The sequence below is a fragment of the Syngnathus acus genome, chromosome 14 (genome assembly GCF_901709675.1).
Source record: "Syngnathus acus chromosome 14, fSynAcu1.2, whole genome shotgun sequence".
In the NCBI taxonomy this organism is placed as follows: Eukaryota; Metazoa; Chordata; class Actinopteri; order Syngnathiformes; family Syngnathidae; genus Syngnathus; species Syngnathus acus.
In genome coordinates, this window is record NC_051099.1 from 1,513,287 (window position 1) to 1,530,888 (window position 17,602).

General features: G+C 40.1%; 1 protein-coding gene and 1 long non-coding RNA gene across 2 annotated transcripts in view; one reads left to right on the forward strand and one right to left on the reverse strand.

The window, feature by feature from the left end:
- LOC119134175 overlaps nt 1-13,221 on the forward strand; it is a 46,087-nt gene extending 32,866 nt beyond the window's left edge. The window contains exons 4-5 of the long non-coding RNA XR_005100279.1: nt 9,688-9,823; nt 13,106-13,221. This is a non-coding gene — a long non-coding RNA (uncharacterized LOC119134175). The remainder of the gene's footprint in view (nt 1-9,687; nt 9,824-13,105) is intronic.
- Nucleotides 2,807-3,589, reverse strand: LOC119134174 (insulin-like). The gene is made up of 3 exons (XM_037270685.1): nt 3,528-3,589; nt 3,241-3,436; nt 2,807-3,138 (listed from the first exon to the last, which is right to left on the reverse strand). The coding sequence occupies exons 2-3, from the start codon at nt 3,419-3,421 to the stop codon at nt 2,966-2,968; spliced, it is 354 nt and encodes a 117-aa protein (XP_037126580.1). The 5' UTR covers nt 3,422-3,436; nt 3,528-3,589; the 3' UTR covers nt 2,807-2,965.
- Nucleotides 13,222-17,602: the final 4,381 nt, after the last annotated feature.

A 17,602-nucleotide genomic window follows, 5' to 3' on the forward strand; every position in this document is an offset into this window, starting at 1 on the left:
CGTGACTCCAATATCCCCTGTGCCATTTAAAATGACGTCTGTAAAAACAAGAGGGTAAAATGTGTAATTTAAATCATTAGTGGCCGTTTTGTAAGCGTGCTAAAAGGTCAATAGTTTGAAATGGGCGTTTGCGCCGTTGTGGGAGTGATCACTGCCGAACATATGTAGAAAATATGGCCGAAAGAGTTTATCATCAAAAAGCATTTCGATACTGTACTTCTTTATCTTTTCATCCATTGGTAAACAGATGATGAGGGGTAGGCTATTAATCGTGCTGATAACTTTTAGCGCTTTAGCTGCGGGATAACAGTGAGTTTTAATTAGGTTTGAGTCCCGAAGGGACATTTTTCATAGGTTTCTCGCTCTATGACCTTACAGGAAACACACTCCCAAATGGATGCTAATTACAGTTTAATTTTCAGCACTTTTACACCCCACTGAGCTATGAACAAGATAACCTTCTGTCGTTTTTGCGAGAAATGTCTGTTCTTTTCACCACTGAAAATAAAGCTAAAATATTTGGCCTGCAGCAGTAATTGTTTGAAAATAAAACCTTGTGAACTGATGAAAAGATGTTGTGTTGAGAGCTTTTTAGCAAACATGACCACATAATCTTTCACCGGCGATACTGTGATTCCCCCACAAAGTGGTCACGTGGCTCAGCATGTTTATTTAATCTCCACAGATAAAGATACGAAAGGGCACATGTAGGCCCGTGGCATTTATAAAACAGACACATACGTGACACGAGTGTCTCTCCGGGAAGAGGATGACTTTGACCGTGTCGGCGCCGTACAGCAGCGGTCGTGATTGCGAGCCCGACGTGTATTGCGGGCTCGTCACGGAACGTGACACATCCGGGTGCAGTTTAGCCACAGGCTTGGCGTACGTGGAATAAACAGACGCCTAGTGAAGGCATGCCTTTGGCTAGGAAGTCTCTTCTGAAGCCAGCACGTCTGCTTTGACACATTATCAGAATAGTGCCAATGTTTTATTCTTGTTTATGTCATCAAATCAGCCTTGTAAAAGTTTGTGTCCCACAACAATGTGTGTTTTGACATGGCCTCAGCGTGATCATTCTGCACTTCTGGGTCGACTGTGCTGTTTTTGTGTTTTATGGCAACAAGCACATCACATTAGCATGATTTCTGCCAGGTTGGTGGTGTGTGTCTTTATTAGTGTGTGTATGAGCATACGTGGGTTGTTTTGGCTGCTCTGGAGGCCTCCCACTCTCTCTTTAGGATATAAGCCTCGTGGAGGAGCTCTTATTCCATGTCCCGTTTCATTTTCCTATTCTAAAGGATTATTAATAGACCTGTGGATGTAAGTGAATTTGATCTCTGCATTTGGTTTGCGCTGAGCCTTTTAAAAACAAAATGAACAGGCTTCACTTGCCATTTTATACCTTAATGAGTTTTTTGTACTATTTGAATTGATGCTGTTGGGAAAAGAAATTGTAAAATGCCACTTTAAAGATGTATTTATTCATCCTACTAAACCAGAGTGAGAAAATTGACTTTCTCGGTTTTTCTTCCCTCAAAGGAAATTTGAGAAATTTCATAAGAAGTATTGCATCATTTCGAGCCCAAAAACCTGATACCAGTTATTTTTTAAATGAACACTTATCTAGCTTGGCTTTAGTGTCTAACACAAAGAGAGAGTGAAGGTCAGGAGCCATGGGGGTAATCTATCTCTGTTTGTCAGATGGTGGCGTGGCATGACAGGTGATAATTCATTTTGATGGTAACCATTGAACTGTTGTGCCACCTCTGTATAACAGTCAAGAGAAAATGAAGTCATAAAACATTATGAAATGCCATTAATAATACAGGGGTTGTCTTTCCATCGTGATTAGACCTGTACATTTCAATCACGTCTTTTACAATAGCGAAAGTCATGTACTGTGAAATAATGTCTATTGCTGCAGATGTTTAAGATATACGGGGGGGAAAAAAAAAGATTAACGTGGCTTTCTGCACCATGATGAGCAGCGTTTCCATCTAAGGCTGCATTGCAGATAGAAAATTCATATTCTGGAGCTGAAGCTTCACCTCCAGCTTTCTCTCTGCAATGTGACATGAAGAGAATGACATCTTGGGAGTCAGACAGTGTACGTCCAATCGATACCTAACAATTGTATATATTTTTTTCTAGAAACAACTTAAACGCGTTTTATGACAAACAACACAGTAGATGGATGGTTGAGAGCGGAATGACAAGGCATAAATGAATATGAACTGGTGAGTGATGATGAGGCAGATGTTAAACCTCGGCTGATTCTTGGCATGACTCGGGAGGGAGCTTTTGGCTGTGAAAATGGGAAAAATGAAAGAAAGAAAAAATGGTCGCAGAGATAGAGCAGCAGAGGCAGCAGGTGGCCACGGGGAGCTGTGTGAAGCCCAAGCTCGCTCCAGATAAGACTCACACAGGAAATTGCAAGATGGAAACTCAAGTGGAATACTAAGAGAGACTATCTCTGGGTGTCTGTGGCTCTTTGTGTGTATTCGCTGGAACACAGTACGCCACTGAAACCCAGAATTCATTGTGCATTGTAAATGCAACAATTGGTGGGAAGCTCGAGGTTACAAATGAGAATGTGCACAGAATACAAGCGTGAGGCTGCATGGCAATTGCGCTTATCCAGCCCTTGGCTCTCTCTTTATAAGTTTGCCATGGTAAAGTTATCCATGATACTGAAAGAATATCTACAAGCCTTGTAATCATTCAGATCTTTTAACTTTCCCCAAGAAAACAAAATAATATTCCCGGCTGAAACCACAAAAAGGAATCACGATCATTTCACAAAACTAGGAAAATATATTTAATACATTGCTTTGCAGATACTCCATGTACCTGCAAGTCTTTTGAGGAGAAATTACAGAAAGGTGCAGAGTTTAAAATCAAAGCATTGCTAAGCTAAAGTAGAAAAGACGAGGCTAATCACAGAGTTGCTAAAGTTGCACGTTTAGTTGCAGTATTTATCCAGGACCAGCATGCTGCACGGCTGGTGACAGCACTGTTCTACAATGCCATCGCGCTTCATCATCATGTCCATCTTTTTCTTAAAGGCATAGCCCACGATCTCATTGATATCATCTGTTGATGTTGCCTCATCGGTCTTTGGTGGTGGCATGATACCTGGAGAATAGCACAAAGTGATTTTCAGAGTTAGTCCCCAGAATGGACTTCAAAATGTAAGACAGCTCATATCAAAGTTGCAAGTTTGCAGAAATGTCTTACGTAGCACAGAGTCAATGTCCCTCCTGGAACTGGTGAAAAAGCCTCTGTCGCCACACACCATATTAAGGGCTTCAACCAAATTAGGGCCACACAGATGTTGTGAAGAATGGGCTCTGGAGCATGGCCATGACATGACCAACAAAACCAGGACTGAGGCGGAATGGAGCCACAGTGGTGCCATGATGGGAAAAATAATCTATACACGGAAAAGTATGACAATGAAAGAAGCCAACATGATGGTTTCCGCCTAAAATGAAGCCAACATCAACAAATGTGCAAAATCTTACCTGAAGAGTTTGCAAGAAAGATGGACAAGGGCCTGTGTGGCGGAATAGACTGCTGAAATGTCGACTGCATCAGGCTGGAGGTCGCCTGTCCATTAATACCCCCCGGCATCGTCGGAAAACACCACGTCCGCAGATGACGTGGGCGTCAAATGTGCCTGTCAGCAACTGTTAAGTGACTGGAAGGGCTTTTTGCAGCATCAATTAGTAAAACAAACCATGCTTAATGATCCCGAATGATGTGATCACCTGTTGGTCAAACAACGATCACCTTCTCAGACCTCTCTGTTCTTTCTGCTTTGGAACAAAATCACAAATGACTCAACCAGAGTGCCAGAGTCAGTAGCGCTGAATACCATTGTGTTTTTAGTGCTTAGATTTGGGGCATCAGTAGCTCATCTGCAAAGACTTGGCTTTTGGATTGTAGAAATGTGGAGAGATGCCACCGGTTTTCTGGAGACTGTTGGGATGTTCTTGAGCAAGGCACCATCCCAACTCCAAGCTAAGTCCCGATGCAGAGTCATGTGGGGGTCAACTAATTCCCGTAGCTTTATCCGTCGGTCGCTACACACCTTGTGACAGGAACGGAATTGATCATAAGAAAAGTTAACTCCGATTTTAACCTCACACTGGTGAAAACGTCCCTAGCGACAATGGCTGCTCTATGCAATATCCCAGATTACTTTTGGGCCAACACTAGACGTCACCTTATTTTAGCTGAGATTGGAAGTTGATGCGGTTTCTTCCCACTAGTCCTATTATGCGTATTGGAGTGCAAACAACAACTATACTTCATTTTTTTTTCTGTAATCATTTTTAGCCCTTTTCCCTCCATGACCATCGAATTACTGTTATTTCTGGAGCGTATTCTGTTCAGGTGTTCATATTTCCAAAGACATTATCCATTCCATTTGCTTTCCATTTGCCATTCAATCTACTATTGTGGTAAACAGCACCAGCAGCTATTTGGAATCTAAATGATAACATACAGATTTGTTGTTTCTACGGCTTCCCTTTTACAAATCAAAGACGGCGTATAAATAGCCTATAGACTAGTACAATTTAAAACCAGAAGGCGCCTCACTCCACAATAGACGATGCAAGTTAAATGTATAATGGCCACGGCTGCCAATATGTTGCAAAAACGATTAGATTCAGTCGCGCATCGTCAGAGCGTGCGTGAATACGTGCAAGGAGAACAATTGTGACCGCATCAAAATGCAAACTGCAAAGCAACACCCAGCCAGTAAATTGAAGCTGCTTTGTGTGGATTGTGACTCGGCAATTATAATTAAAATTTTGAATGTTTATGCTATTAGGACTTTTGAATGTAAATGGTATACTAATAAACCCAAATGTTCGGCACAATTACGACACACAATAGCATCCTTACCATCCAGCTGGACTATCATTACAGCCATTAGATTACATTCTGTTGGTTTTTTAATTTTTTTTTTTAATTTAATGTTTGTGTTGATGCAAGGTGATAACACCCAAACATATTTTCAGTTAATTAGGGCAGGTTTGTTCTTATAATTGCATTTGTGTGTCGGAAACACCAACGCTGTATAAAAAGCTCCTAGTTTACAGATGATTTAGCAATTTAATAGAATTTCTACCTTTAAGGTTCTCAAAGCGCTTTAACATTGCTTCCTTCTTTATCTATCGTAGCATCAAGCTTTTTCTGTATATTTATTCTTTTGGTTCAAATGTCTTAAAAACACGCCTCAGCTTGACTTCAAATTCAAACAGTGTTTATATTACGCTGCATTGGTGCCAAACAAGCTGGTGTGCCTGCCAAGAATTGCTTACCTGAGTTGGACTGTCTCGAGAAACTAGAAGCAATTACTCTACCTTCCCTTGTGAATTGGTGAATGATGGCTTAATGTGATAATTATGTAGGTCGCTGTAACAGACTCTCGAATCTTAAAAAAAATGCATCTGTTTATGGTAATTCATTCTTACCCCAAACATCCTATGGAATATGTCTTGATTTCTTTTTAATACCATTACGTTTAAATGTTAGCCACCAAGCTTCACCGGACCATCTGGTTCTCTTGGCAGTGAAATGGTTTTGCACAGCTGCCACCTCATGGGTCGCTTAACCAGAAATAACTCGCAGTCGGTTGCCATAAACAACTACAGCCTTTGGGGGAAGGTAGGAGACAGTGAATAGCAAATATACTTGATAAGGTGCGACACATTCATTCCTTGACTCACTTTATGGCGACATTGCGTCATGGTGGCACCCATGGATGCCAAGGAACCATCCTGGTGATTACGACAAGGATTGTTTTGTCTCCTCAGGGTCGAGACCACCTGTAAAGTACCTCAGCAAAAAGGTACGAGCCACATGATGATTTTCCTGAGGTACCTGGAATATTTTCTCAAGCCGTTGCTTCATGTGCAAGTCTTCCATCCATAATGGAAGACTAAGAGCACCAAGATTGGTAGGTCTTCAGTTGGCATTTCATCTCACTGCCATTCCATAAAGATATGGAGAAGAGCTAGAAAGCATTCCTGGTGGACCTATGAATTTAATCCATCCATTTTGTTCCACTTATCCTGTTTACTATCGAGATGGAGCATATCCCGTCTGACTGTGACTACGGTCAGGATTGACCAATGATATTCATCCAAGCGTGCCACACAAATGCAATCAATACACAAAGAATAGGCTTGGCCTTGGTAAACACACAACAAAAAGCAATTGGATTTGTGTTCCCTCATTTGCTCTTAAGTTCTGCAGCAGTCAGCTCCATTTAGAAGCCCGGACGGCTGATTGCTGCGCCACCTGCGCAATTTTGGGAGGGCTGCTTACCAACGTCAGGTTCCATTTACCACCTGGGTTATGAGCACGGCTGACCTCGGGAGTCAGCCGGAGTGAGCGTGCGGTGCGAGCTTGTTGACTGGTAGAGCAGATCGCCACAAGTGGATGAGCACACACGTGGCTTGATGAGCACACACGACCCGCAAACAAAAGCCGCTTTGCAAATATTTGAGGTCACAAAGCAAGGACGTGTTGCCGATTGCTGAATTGCTCCAAAGCCGTCACACTGAAGCTATTGAAAGTTTGATTGTCCTCCTTAGCGTATGCCCACGCAGCGCTGATTTCCAATTTTAAAAAACAGTTATGTTTTGTTTGTACATCATTAACTCATTTCAGATACTGCTACTCACAAAAATGTGAGTTAAACCCAAAGGGATGCCACACAGGTTTTATGGAGCACATCTTCCATTAGCCTTGAATCTGGCTCTTGCTAATGAGGAAGCATCAGATCAGAGAGTGTTTGTGAGTTAAAGGCTCCCTCTATGACTCTGTGGACATCATTAGACCGACCGAGGTGTATGTGTGTGTGCGTGTTTGTGTGTCTTTGCGTTAATCACTGAAAGTCAGGAACAAGCTTGGACAACGCTGACATTTAGAATTCATGTTAAAGCAGTTAGACAACTTGTACAATATTGTGGTCGTTTCTCTTGTGTCTATGAATATAAACTAATTAACTAGTTTGGTAAAGTAATCCACACATACCGATCATTTCATGCTAAATAAACAGATGGCAAACCCGTACACAGACAATAAATTTTGTTCTGATTCATCCACTCTCACATTGACCACTTTCCATTCGTCCCGTCGATATTTTCTTCTCAGCAAGTGATATTGGCCAGGTGAACTGTAAAAATACAACAATCCCCAAGATTGTCCTGATCCATCTTCTTCATTTAGTGCCTATCGCCTGATAGCTTGGCCTCGGAGGGTTTATGCACTCTATCTGTCGACCTCCTAATTCCTCTTTGTTGTCCGCCGCTCGAGGTAGCACCGTTTTCCAGTTATTGGGAAATATTGCGCCAGTGCGTTTAGTTCAGCAACTTACGTTCCAGCATCCTCAGCAGTGAGAGCCAGCAATTCAATATAGTGCCAGTGGACTTGCGGTGTCCAAGGTTAAAGACTGCAAGGGGTTGTAAACTTATTGCAAAAGATCCTCTCTAGACGTCTGGAACTATTGGGAAATATGAGAGAGAAAGAGCACCCCTGATCTTTGAGATATTAATATTTGAATGGCATTGATATGACTGCCCTTTTTAGTTTTGAATGTCAAGATGGTTTATTAAAAATATGCTCTAATTTCAGGGAAAGGGGAATGAAATGAGTAAAAGTACAGTCGGGTTTACGCTCCATTTTAGGCAGGCCTTGAAAAGAAAAATACACACCTGTTGTCAAGCATGACAGGTTGAGACGGACACTGGATATTGTTTTTATCTGCTTGTCAGCGATCTCGTGCGCTAGTCCAAACAGACCAGTGGTTCGAATCTGTTTATGCCGAGCCGGCTGACCTTTTGGGATTGTCTTGTTCCAGGCTTCTGCACAGAGGGAGGGGGGAGAGGGGGGCCTTAGTGCTTGACCACCAGGGCATGATGATGCAAGACCTTTAATATTTGATCAAATCTTGACCTTGTATACATCGGCGCGGTGTAGATAAGCAATCGCATTTACTCTGCATCCACAAAGATAGCGCGGAAAGAAAGATTGAATGTACTGTGTTTTTGAGGAAATGCCGCATAGACACAATAATTTAAGAAGATAGGTCATTGTCTGCGCACATGACTCTCTGCAGGAGGAAAAAAAATGAGGAAAAGCACTGAAATGGGCAATTTAATAACGCGCGCTATAACTCTGAACAACAATTTGCCTTATCTACGTCGTCACGCAGGTAGCTGCGAGTGTGTCGACCGCATGTGTTGCAGGGGCGCTCCATGATAAGGAAGAGACGGTATAAAATACAGAAACGTGACTGAGCTACTAAAAGAAAAGAGGCGGTCCTCTCTGCAAGACACAAGTCAATGAAATAGAGTTGTTTTATTTGCTCAGCGGAAGAGGATGAAACGGCCCCCGAAGGCTCTTCTGGCAGAGGATTAGCAGATGAATTGAAAAAAGAAAGCTCTCGATATGATGCAATGCAAATAATATATTGTGGATTGTGTTGTTGAGAACTAACGCATACATGTTTCTCTGTCATTTTGCTTTTATGATGGATGAAGGCCCTTCTCTCATGCTATTTTTTTAAATTATTTTTTTAAAAATAACAAAAGAGGTCCCACTGTAATACGATTGTTTCATTTGAGAAAAAATAGTGCCTTATAAAAAGTACCGTAATTTTCGGACTATAAGTCGCGGTTTTTTTCATAGTTTGGGTGGGGGGGCGACTTATACTCAGGAGCGACTTATATACATATATATGTTTTTTTTCACTTTTTTGGGCATTTTATGGCTGGTGCGACTTATACTCCGGTGCGACTTATAGTCCGAAAATTACGGTAATCATTCTTAAATATATCAACAGAGCTGAATAATCAGCACCTCGGGGCTCTGGGCTTAAAGGTTTGCATGCTACACTTCTATTTATTGGCCTGTGAGAAATGTGATTAACTGTGATCATTTGAATTCATGTGACGTCTCCCTCGGGCTCTGCCTCAAAGGGTAATTGTCAAATTTTAGCTTTGTGGATGGTTTATAATGAACAAAATCCAATAGAGATAAAAATAAATAGAACATGGCATTCCCCAGCATAACAAGAATGACCAAGCAAAAACTCCAAACGGCCCCTGGCGTTTTTGCCTAATTATAGATCCACATTATACTGTTAAAATACAAATCGTAGTCACAAGTCGGAGAAAGTCTTATTGTTTCACACAAGCATGCAACAAGCCTTTGGCTTTGGTCTGAAAATGAATATTTTTCTATTCTTTGTATTTGTGTTTAAAAGTGAAGGATGTTTGAAAACCACTGCAGCAGAAAGATGAGAATCTCAATTTGTGTTCCCCCACACGGGCCAGCGGCTGAAGTCCCCGCACCACCGTGTACTAAATAAATATATTCAAGGTAAGCCAGTAGGTGACACTGTTCTCTATAAACATCTGTGACTTTGCTGTGTGACTTTCAGTGTTTCTCCTCTAAAATATTCCACAGCAAGATAGAGGGGCAGTCTGGACTCCATCATTTAAAAAAAAAAAAAAAATCCCCAAGACACTAATTGTCTCTTAACACGATTGAGTTGTGATGAGAATATTTAACTCAAGGACAATGCCATTTAGTTGACTTCCATATAACACAGTTGGTGTGTGTGTGTGTTGGCCATCTTTAATTTAGTCCTGATTTCCTCAGGTGGTGTCGCCATGCTGTTTGGACCCATGTATCAAGTGTAATGAGAGCCCTATGCCACCGCTGACTGCAGGCAGACACTGTGCTGACTTTAAACGCCCTACGGCGACCTCTTTATTGCTGCAGCTGGAGCCGTCAGGTGAGTGAATTGCATTCAGTTGATAGCAACATAGTACGTGTGCTTCTTATATTATATCTCGTGTGGAGGTTCCACCTGGACTCGGTGAGCGCTGTCCATGGTGCTAGCAAAAATGGCAAATATGTACAGCAGGCAAGGCCTTGTTGACAACGGTTTTTGTCAGCAAAAAAAGTATCTTCTTCTTTTGCCCACCATCTCAAATACTTCTATATGGAGGCAGCCACATAACATACTTGCCAAATTATCATCCGAAGGTCAGTCGTAATGGGGTCACTGGCGGTCGACTGCAATTACAATTTAACACACACAAAGGCAATTAGACAATGATAGCGCAGCGCCACAGCCCACCCGCAATCGTTCCATTCCACTCACCAACGCCCGATCGTCATCTTTCTCCAACTCTGAACATCTGCCAACAGCCATTCTCTCTCTCTCGCTCTCGTTTATGCCATCTGTCCATTTTTTGTTCTTTCCTTTCTCTCATGTTCGTTGACCTTTTTTGCTTATTACCCTTTGAGGGTTGCGCACAATCCGTGAACAGCTGAAGGACAGACAATCTCAATGTTCAAAACCTCGGTTTCAACATGTACAAATAAAGAGTCGATGTTAAAAGTCGGACTTTTATTGATAGGATCATATATTTAATATATAATAAAAGCACCGACAGACACAATCACATTACGCGCTAAACAAAGTTTATTTTCTTCCCAGTGTGGCCCCGAAATGGTAACGATTCACCACACATAAATCATCTTTGATGAAACACTTTGCAAGTACTCATTTCAGAGAGAAACAAAATTATAAACAATTAAAGTGACTATTATCTCCATCTGTGGTTCCACTAATCGACCACAGCAAATTAACCAGCCATCAATATCGATTACAGATACTTGAGTCTTAAATGAACCTCTATGTTGTTACTAAGAAGATAAAAATTAGCCAGTTTTTGGGACATTAGAGAAAGTAATTGACTAAATGAATTTAGAGAATTTGTCAGCAATGCATAAATTCAGCACAGCTGCGTCAAATATTTCTCAACAGTCATCTAAATGGTTTTATGTGCTACATTTTAGCACAGTCAGGTACTGTACATCAGGTTTTTCCAGTTCACCATGGACCTGGTGGTTGCGTAATTTGAACACTGAATGCCAACGGCAGAAAGATAATGGGCACCAAAGCGACCGTCTTTCCTTAGCTAGCCTATTACCTGGATAAAGCGCCCTCCGGCCTTGTCATCTGATTGACAAAATGTATCAGCCTCAATTTTAAAACATCCCAAAACTTTCCTTTTTATTGGTACACGTGTCATCAAAAAGCATTTTGATTGCTCAGGTGGAACGTCGGTGAGCAAAGAAGTAGGACAGCTGTGCTGTGCAGATTTGAACACTTCATATTAATAATCTATGCAGGTGCAGGTTTTATTTTGTAGCAGAGGTTCTAAATCTCATTAGCATACAAAGCTATTAATTGCTTTGCGCTAATATTTGCAGATGTTCGCTGACACGTCTTGTCCATACATAGAGACAATTACATGGTGTGAATTTCTATGCTGATGAGATTTCAACCTTCTGCTTGGTGATGGAAGAGATTATTTTATGCCATGTGCGTGTTTATAATTAAAGATCGTTCATAACATTGAAAAGAAAAGACTCGGAGGCATTATTTAATACATTTGGTCGATGTACGGTACGTGGCTATTAAAAAATGAAGAATTCCAGCAGTTTGTTTGCGTAACTCTCTCTAGTAAAGCCTTCCTTTCCCCTTTGGCGTAGAACAATCTAATTAGGGCAAAATGTAAGCGCTCATTAATTAATCACAGCTCTATGTTTTAAGGGAGTGATGAATTTCTTCACCACGTGTCTCAATTAAAGTCTCTTTAAAGATTTGTTTTTTTTAGCTTATGTTGTCATGTCACCTTCACCTCCAGCTCTCCAACATGCACAAGTGGGTTACGTTATGTAGGCTAATTAGCGCCTAGATTTTACCGTTCATGGCATAAATGCCCTTACCAATTATTGTCACGGTTTATTCTCTCACGAAACAAAATTACTTGAAATAAAGTGTGTGGATGTAATATTAATATGTGAGTAGTTCAAATGCAAAAACAAGACCAGAAACAAAGTGCTAATCTTACAGAAGCAAGGTTGGAGTCAGAACACAAATTTTACTAGAAGTCCAAATTCTGCAAATGTTCTGATCAACATTTTGCAGAATTTGCAAGGGAGATGTTCCCGTGAAGACAATTATGCCCAATATAGTTGTCCACAAAGTGTTGCTAAGAAAAAAAAAAAAAACCTCCTCATAGGAAATATGCTAATGCAGAAGAAAAGGCACTGCAGGGCAACTCTAATTAAGCTGAGTTTAAATGCAGGGACACACCAGCAGTGACTTCAAATCCTTCAAGCTCAAGAAATAGTGCTGAAAATTGAACAAAGGAAAAAGTAGGAAGATGTAGAAGGAGAACTGGACTAATGATAAATCTGGTGCTCTTGTACAAATCACTGGAGGTAGTCTTAGCACAGGGGGTGTTTGGTATAATATCCATTAAATGTACTGATCTAGAAATCAGGACTTTTGTTTCATTCAAACAATACAAAATAATGGATGCTTGTTAAGAGTTTACTCCAAAAATGGCCCATCTAACTATAATTATATATATAGTATATATTAAATATAATAATAATAATACAAATTACAGTGCAATAATAATAATAAATTACAGTATAATTCTGGAGAGGTAGTAATACATTGCTAATCTGGCATAGATGGTCTTCAAACTTGGACTCTTCTGTTTCGCTGCTAAAAATAATGAGGCAACCTTCATGAGCATCAAATATACTTGTATGTATAGCCTCATCCCGTCTTGGGGGGGAAAAAATCTATCATTCACACTCTTTGCATAAACACAAAAGGTGTGGAATTATGAATGACAATACAATATTTTGTTTCGGCTAAAGCTCTGCCGTAGCGCGCTTCGAGGAAGTCTTTTGCTGTCGGCACGAATAAGACGCTTCTTCCGCTGCATACAAAAACAACATGGGATGGAAATGGCAGATCCCATTAAAAGCCATAGATCCCTCAAGTAACTCTCCACCTTAGCCCTCAGAGAACCACAGCTATGCTCCTTTTGCATTTGAAATGCCGCTGGAAGGCGTCACGCTTTCGGAATATTCTGCCGCTAACCGGCAACTGTTGGCTCGGATTCAATTTTCTGACAATCCATGTGGGGGATTTACTGTGAAGCACCGTGTCTTGTTGAAAGCTTTTCCTCCCTCATTTCAGACTCCCATGGCATCCCGACCAACAAACACGACATTGTTTTCCAATTGGTGCTCAAGGATGAGATGAGGCGGGAGGCTTTTGTCTTGAAAGAGTTTGCCGCATTGCTTCACCGTTTCCCCATCTGGTATGTGATCTGAGCTACATCCACGCTTGTCTGAGAATAGAAAAAAAAAAAGTGCTGTTTCACAAATACAACGTTTACACTATGACTTGAAACAGGATGTCAAAACACCAAACGGTTTTTACATGAGTATATATCTGACAGTTGGTTTTCTCTTTTAAGCTACTGTTTGGTAAGTTCAAGCTGCAACTCGTGAATCTTCGTCCTTGCGTGGTTAAGGGAATTTTCTCTTTGTTCAAAGTTACTGTGACACATGGAAAAAAGTCATCTGGTTGACGAATGAGCGCCACCCAATGATATCAACCTGGAAACTTGGTTGACCAAATCCTAGATAATATTCATTTGCAGTAGCGGCCTTTTTAATAGCCTCGGCCTTTCCTCGTCAAAATTTTTGAATCATAAAATAGCAGAGGCACAAACAGAAGCGGCAATCAGGAGATGGCTCGTTGGATCTTGCCAAGTCATCATTACGGCGCTCCAGACGGACTTTAGCTCAGCGTAGTGTCAGGCCCGTCTGGCTGAGGCCGGTATCGTCATAAAACTAGGCAGTAAGCAATAATGGAAAGCCATCAGAACGCGATGATGGCTGCCGGCGTAACGGTAGCGAGTAGAGGTGATGGCCGTCATGGACCTGCTGCCTCTGATGGGTTGCGGGGGTTGTGTGTGTGTGTGTGTGTGTGTGTGTGTGTGTGTGTGTGTGTTCTCGACGCTGGCTTTTCAGCACGGGCCACTTAAACGGGCATCATGTAGTCTAATGGCCTTAAGCGGTTATGGAATGACTCAATTCTTCTCAGCCACATGGCCTAAAGATGAGAGATATGGCACCGGTTTTGATCTGTTGGCAAATTTTTGGGCTCATTTGCATTTCTGTGGTATAAAAATATGCATCTATTTCAAAAGCTAAAGTTGGGAAAAATATCATTCTAAATTTCTCAAAATGACTCATGTATATTTGTTACCTGATAGCAACTCGGCTATTTTCGACACTGATTATTTTAGTACTTAACTGACTCATTTCCGCAGCTTTGACAGATGGACAGTCCAGTCTGTCGTTCTTCTTTTTTTTTGTTTTTGTTTTGTTTTTTTAAAGATGCCGTTATTATCATGGATACATGCAGATTTATATGTCATCATACAACATTTGTGCACAGTTGGACCCACCTGGCACAGTCATGCAGGAACGTGGGCTTCACAGTGCCTCTCTTCCTTCGCACATGCTACTCGCATGCTGCTAAGTGATGATCTCACTGTCCACTGTTGTTTATGTTTGTGCACAAAACACAGATCACACTTTGTACTTTGGTGGCATTTAGATTTTATGTAATTGCAGCAGTACCCGAGATTGAAATAGAAATGTGTTGAAACCGAAAAGGTAACGAAGCAAGAACAAAACAAGAATAGTCACAAGGATTTGCCAGTGAAATAGAATGCACACATAAAAAGATAATGAGGAGAACACACACACACACACACACACACACACACAAGACTTGTTAATAAAAACTTTTGGGCTCTTTGTTGCAAGGGTAAAAGGAAGAAAATGGTGGAGAAACTTGGCTTTTTCCCCCAGCAGGCAGAAAATGGCATGCATATTGTAACACACAGTTCAAAGTGACAACTAGAAAGATAACATAGTGAGAAAGAAGGCCATGAGAACAAAGATGGAAGAAAGCATTCATGTCCACACAACAGGCCCATTAGCACATAGTGTAGATCACTTTGTTCTTGACTACATCACCCCTGTGGTCTTAAGATGTTTACACCTCAATTATAACGACTTCCTACACCCTCGGGCTGTGTCCAATTACACTTTTGTTCAAAAAACAGCTAGATAGCACTGTTCTATTTTGCTACCCACAAAGTGACAGCATCCCGCCACTAGATTTTCCCAAATACAAATTATGATCCCAAAATGGGAGACTACAATGTTTGCAGATGTTGATGCAGAGTGTCAGGAAATAAATCCAATCCAGATACAACAAATGATACTATATCAAAATATTTTTGATTGAGTCCAACCCAGTACAAGCTGTAGATTCAAGGATGGAAATGGAGTCTCTCTAGTGAGCCAGTAAAAAAGAATGGAGGAGAGCAATTTCAGAACCGTATTTGCTGGCTCTTTTGATAGACCTGTTAGAGTAATACTTTATTTCTAAAAAACAAAACAGTGTAAAAAAGACCATTCAAATTTGAATTGTCTTGGAGACTTGGGTACCTCACCGGTGGTATTCCTCAGGGATCTTTTCTATGTCCACAACAATAGTCATTTCAATCTTAGAAAAATACTTTAATTGAGAGTGATTGTAGAGTTCTTGTCTGCACCTGCAATGTTTTGTTGAAATGTGCACTTTATGCAGTTCTTCATCTTTGGAGTTTTATCAGAAATAATAATAAGAATAAAAGAAGAAGAAAATCTGAGGTGTAGAACTGTATACAATATTTATTGATGATGTTATCATTTCCATGGGTTTCCATTGTAAAGACAGACATTGGCTTTTACAGGGTGCATCTTGGAGAGGGGTACAGCTCGGAGTTCCTGGAAATCTTCTAGTGAGGGGCCCATAGGAAGATTTGTTCAGGTGGATGGTGTTGACAAGGTAAGAAGGATTTGACGCCGCTCGGATCAAAAGTCCAGGGCAGCACGAGTCTAAGGCTTCTTCTGTGAGTGTGTGCAAAAGTACACTGTCACCAAGATGAGTCATTTCGGCTTTTAGCATGTTGCTATGTCCTTTCTTCCCTGGAGACGTTTCCCAAAACACTTTCCACAAGCCTCAAGAGCCATTTTGCAAACAATTCACAACCACAAAGAATCTCCAAACTTTTTACAAGGGTTATCTGAAAGGCTTTCAAGAGCATACATGTTCAGCTTTCAGAGCCCGAGAGGACAATGTACAGTATAGTCATTTTGTATAATATAAATATGTGAAATTTGGATTTACAAGGTTTTGCCAAAGAGCAGTCTTTGCACTCTTCTTCTTTTTTACACAAGTATAAAAATATATGAAACAAAAATGGCGTGAAGTACAAAGACATATTAAAGTGTAAATGTATGAAGTAGACCTTACATGCCAGTTGCCAGCGTTTTCAGAAATAATAATAATAATTAATAATTGTTGCCAATACGCATCTATGGCACTCTCTCACTCTAAATATACCTTGTTATGCATACACTAACAAATTGTTAACGCCAAATTAAAAATTAAATTGAGGGAAAACAAGTCATAACATTTTGGAAAAATAAGTCATTCTGTAACAAGAAATGTTTGTAGTATTATGAGAGGATTTTTTTTTTAATTTTACAGGACTTTTAAGAATTTTTGTGGAGTGAATTTCAAAATTCTCCACTCAAACCTCAATTCAATTTTTTTTCAGATGTGGCTCTAATATTTATAAATAATTATTAGCAAGTTTTAAGATATTTTTGCATTTGTTAGTGACATAAAATACATTTATATTTTTGAAGTTAATGTCTGACAGCTACTGCATATAACAAACCAATGTTACATCAACAAAACAATAATCTCCTATATAGACATCTGAAGCAAGTTTCATGTGAAATAGTGATGATATTCTTATTAGTGTACACTTTGCTGACCTGAGATGATTCAATTTTTGGGCTACTTCATCTCATCAACCGAAAAATCAAAAAAATATTCCAGCCAGCTTCTGTGAACATTTTCTACATTCATAATTACAAGCTCAATTTTGGCAACAAAACAAACCACCCAAAATTGTTTAGCAAACAAAGCAACCGGAAGAAAATGCCATCTTGTGACAGTATACTATGTACATTGTTTAACATCTGATGAGGCATTCTATTTATGTTACAGTATAAATGGTAGTGAAAATCTCATTTTGTTCAGTTCTGTAGAAAGCTTATGTGAGTTTATTTACAGCAGTTATATAACTTCATTGATTAGTAATGTTATGTTTGATATTTACATACTGGGATGGATGTCGGTAACATGATCTCAAATCAGATTTAGAATGATCTTCACTTTATGATTATGCTCTTCAGTTCTGTATATAAATGAACATAGCGTGTTTCAAATGATTTGTGTTTTCTCAAACGACAAGCAAAAACAGCTAAATGTGCTAGAATGAATAATACCAATGATTGATATGTAAACACCTTACTTCAAGGCTCAAAGGTCAAAACTAAAATTGGTGTCATTTGAAAATAGCTGTTGAGTTCAATTAGCTCTGTGTAAAAATAAGATCATAATTTATGTTCCAACGCAAAATTGAGATCAAAATAATTAAGTGTTTAATAGGCATGCGGTGCACTGCGGCTGTTTCAATACCAATATTCAATACTTTCCTGGATAAAAGTGATATAATTCAATTTTATACAGTTATTTAAAATGATTCAATGT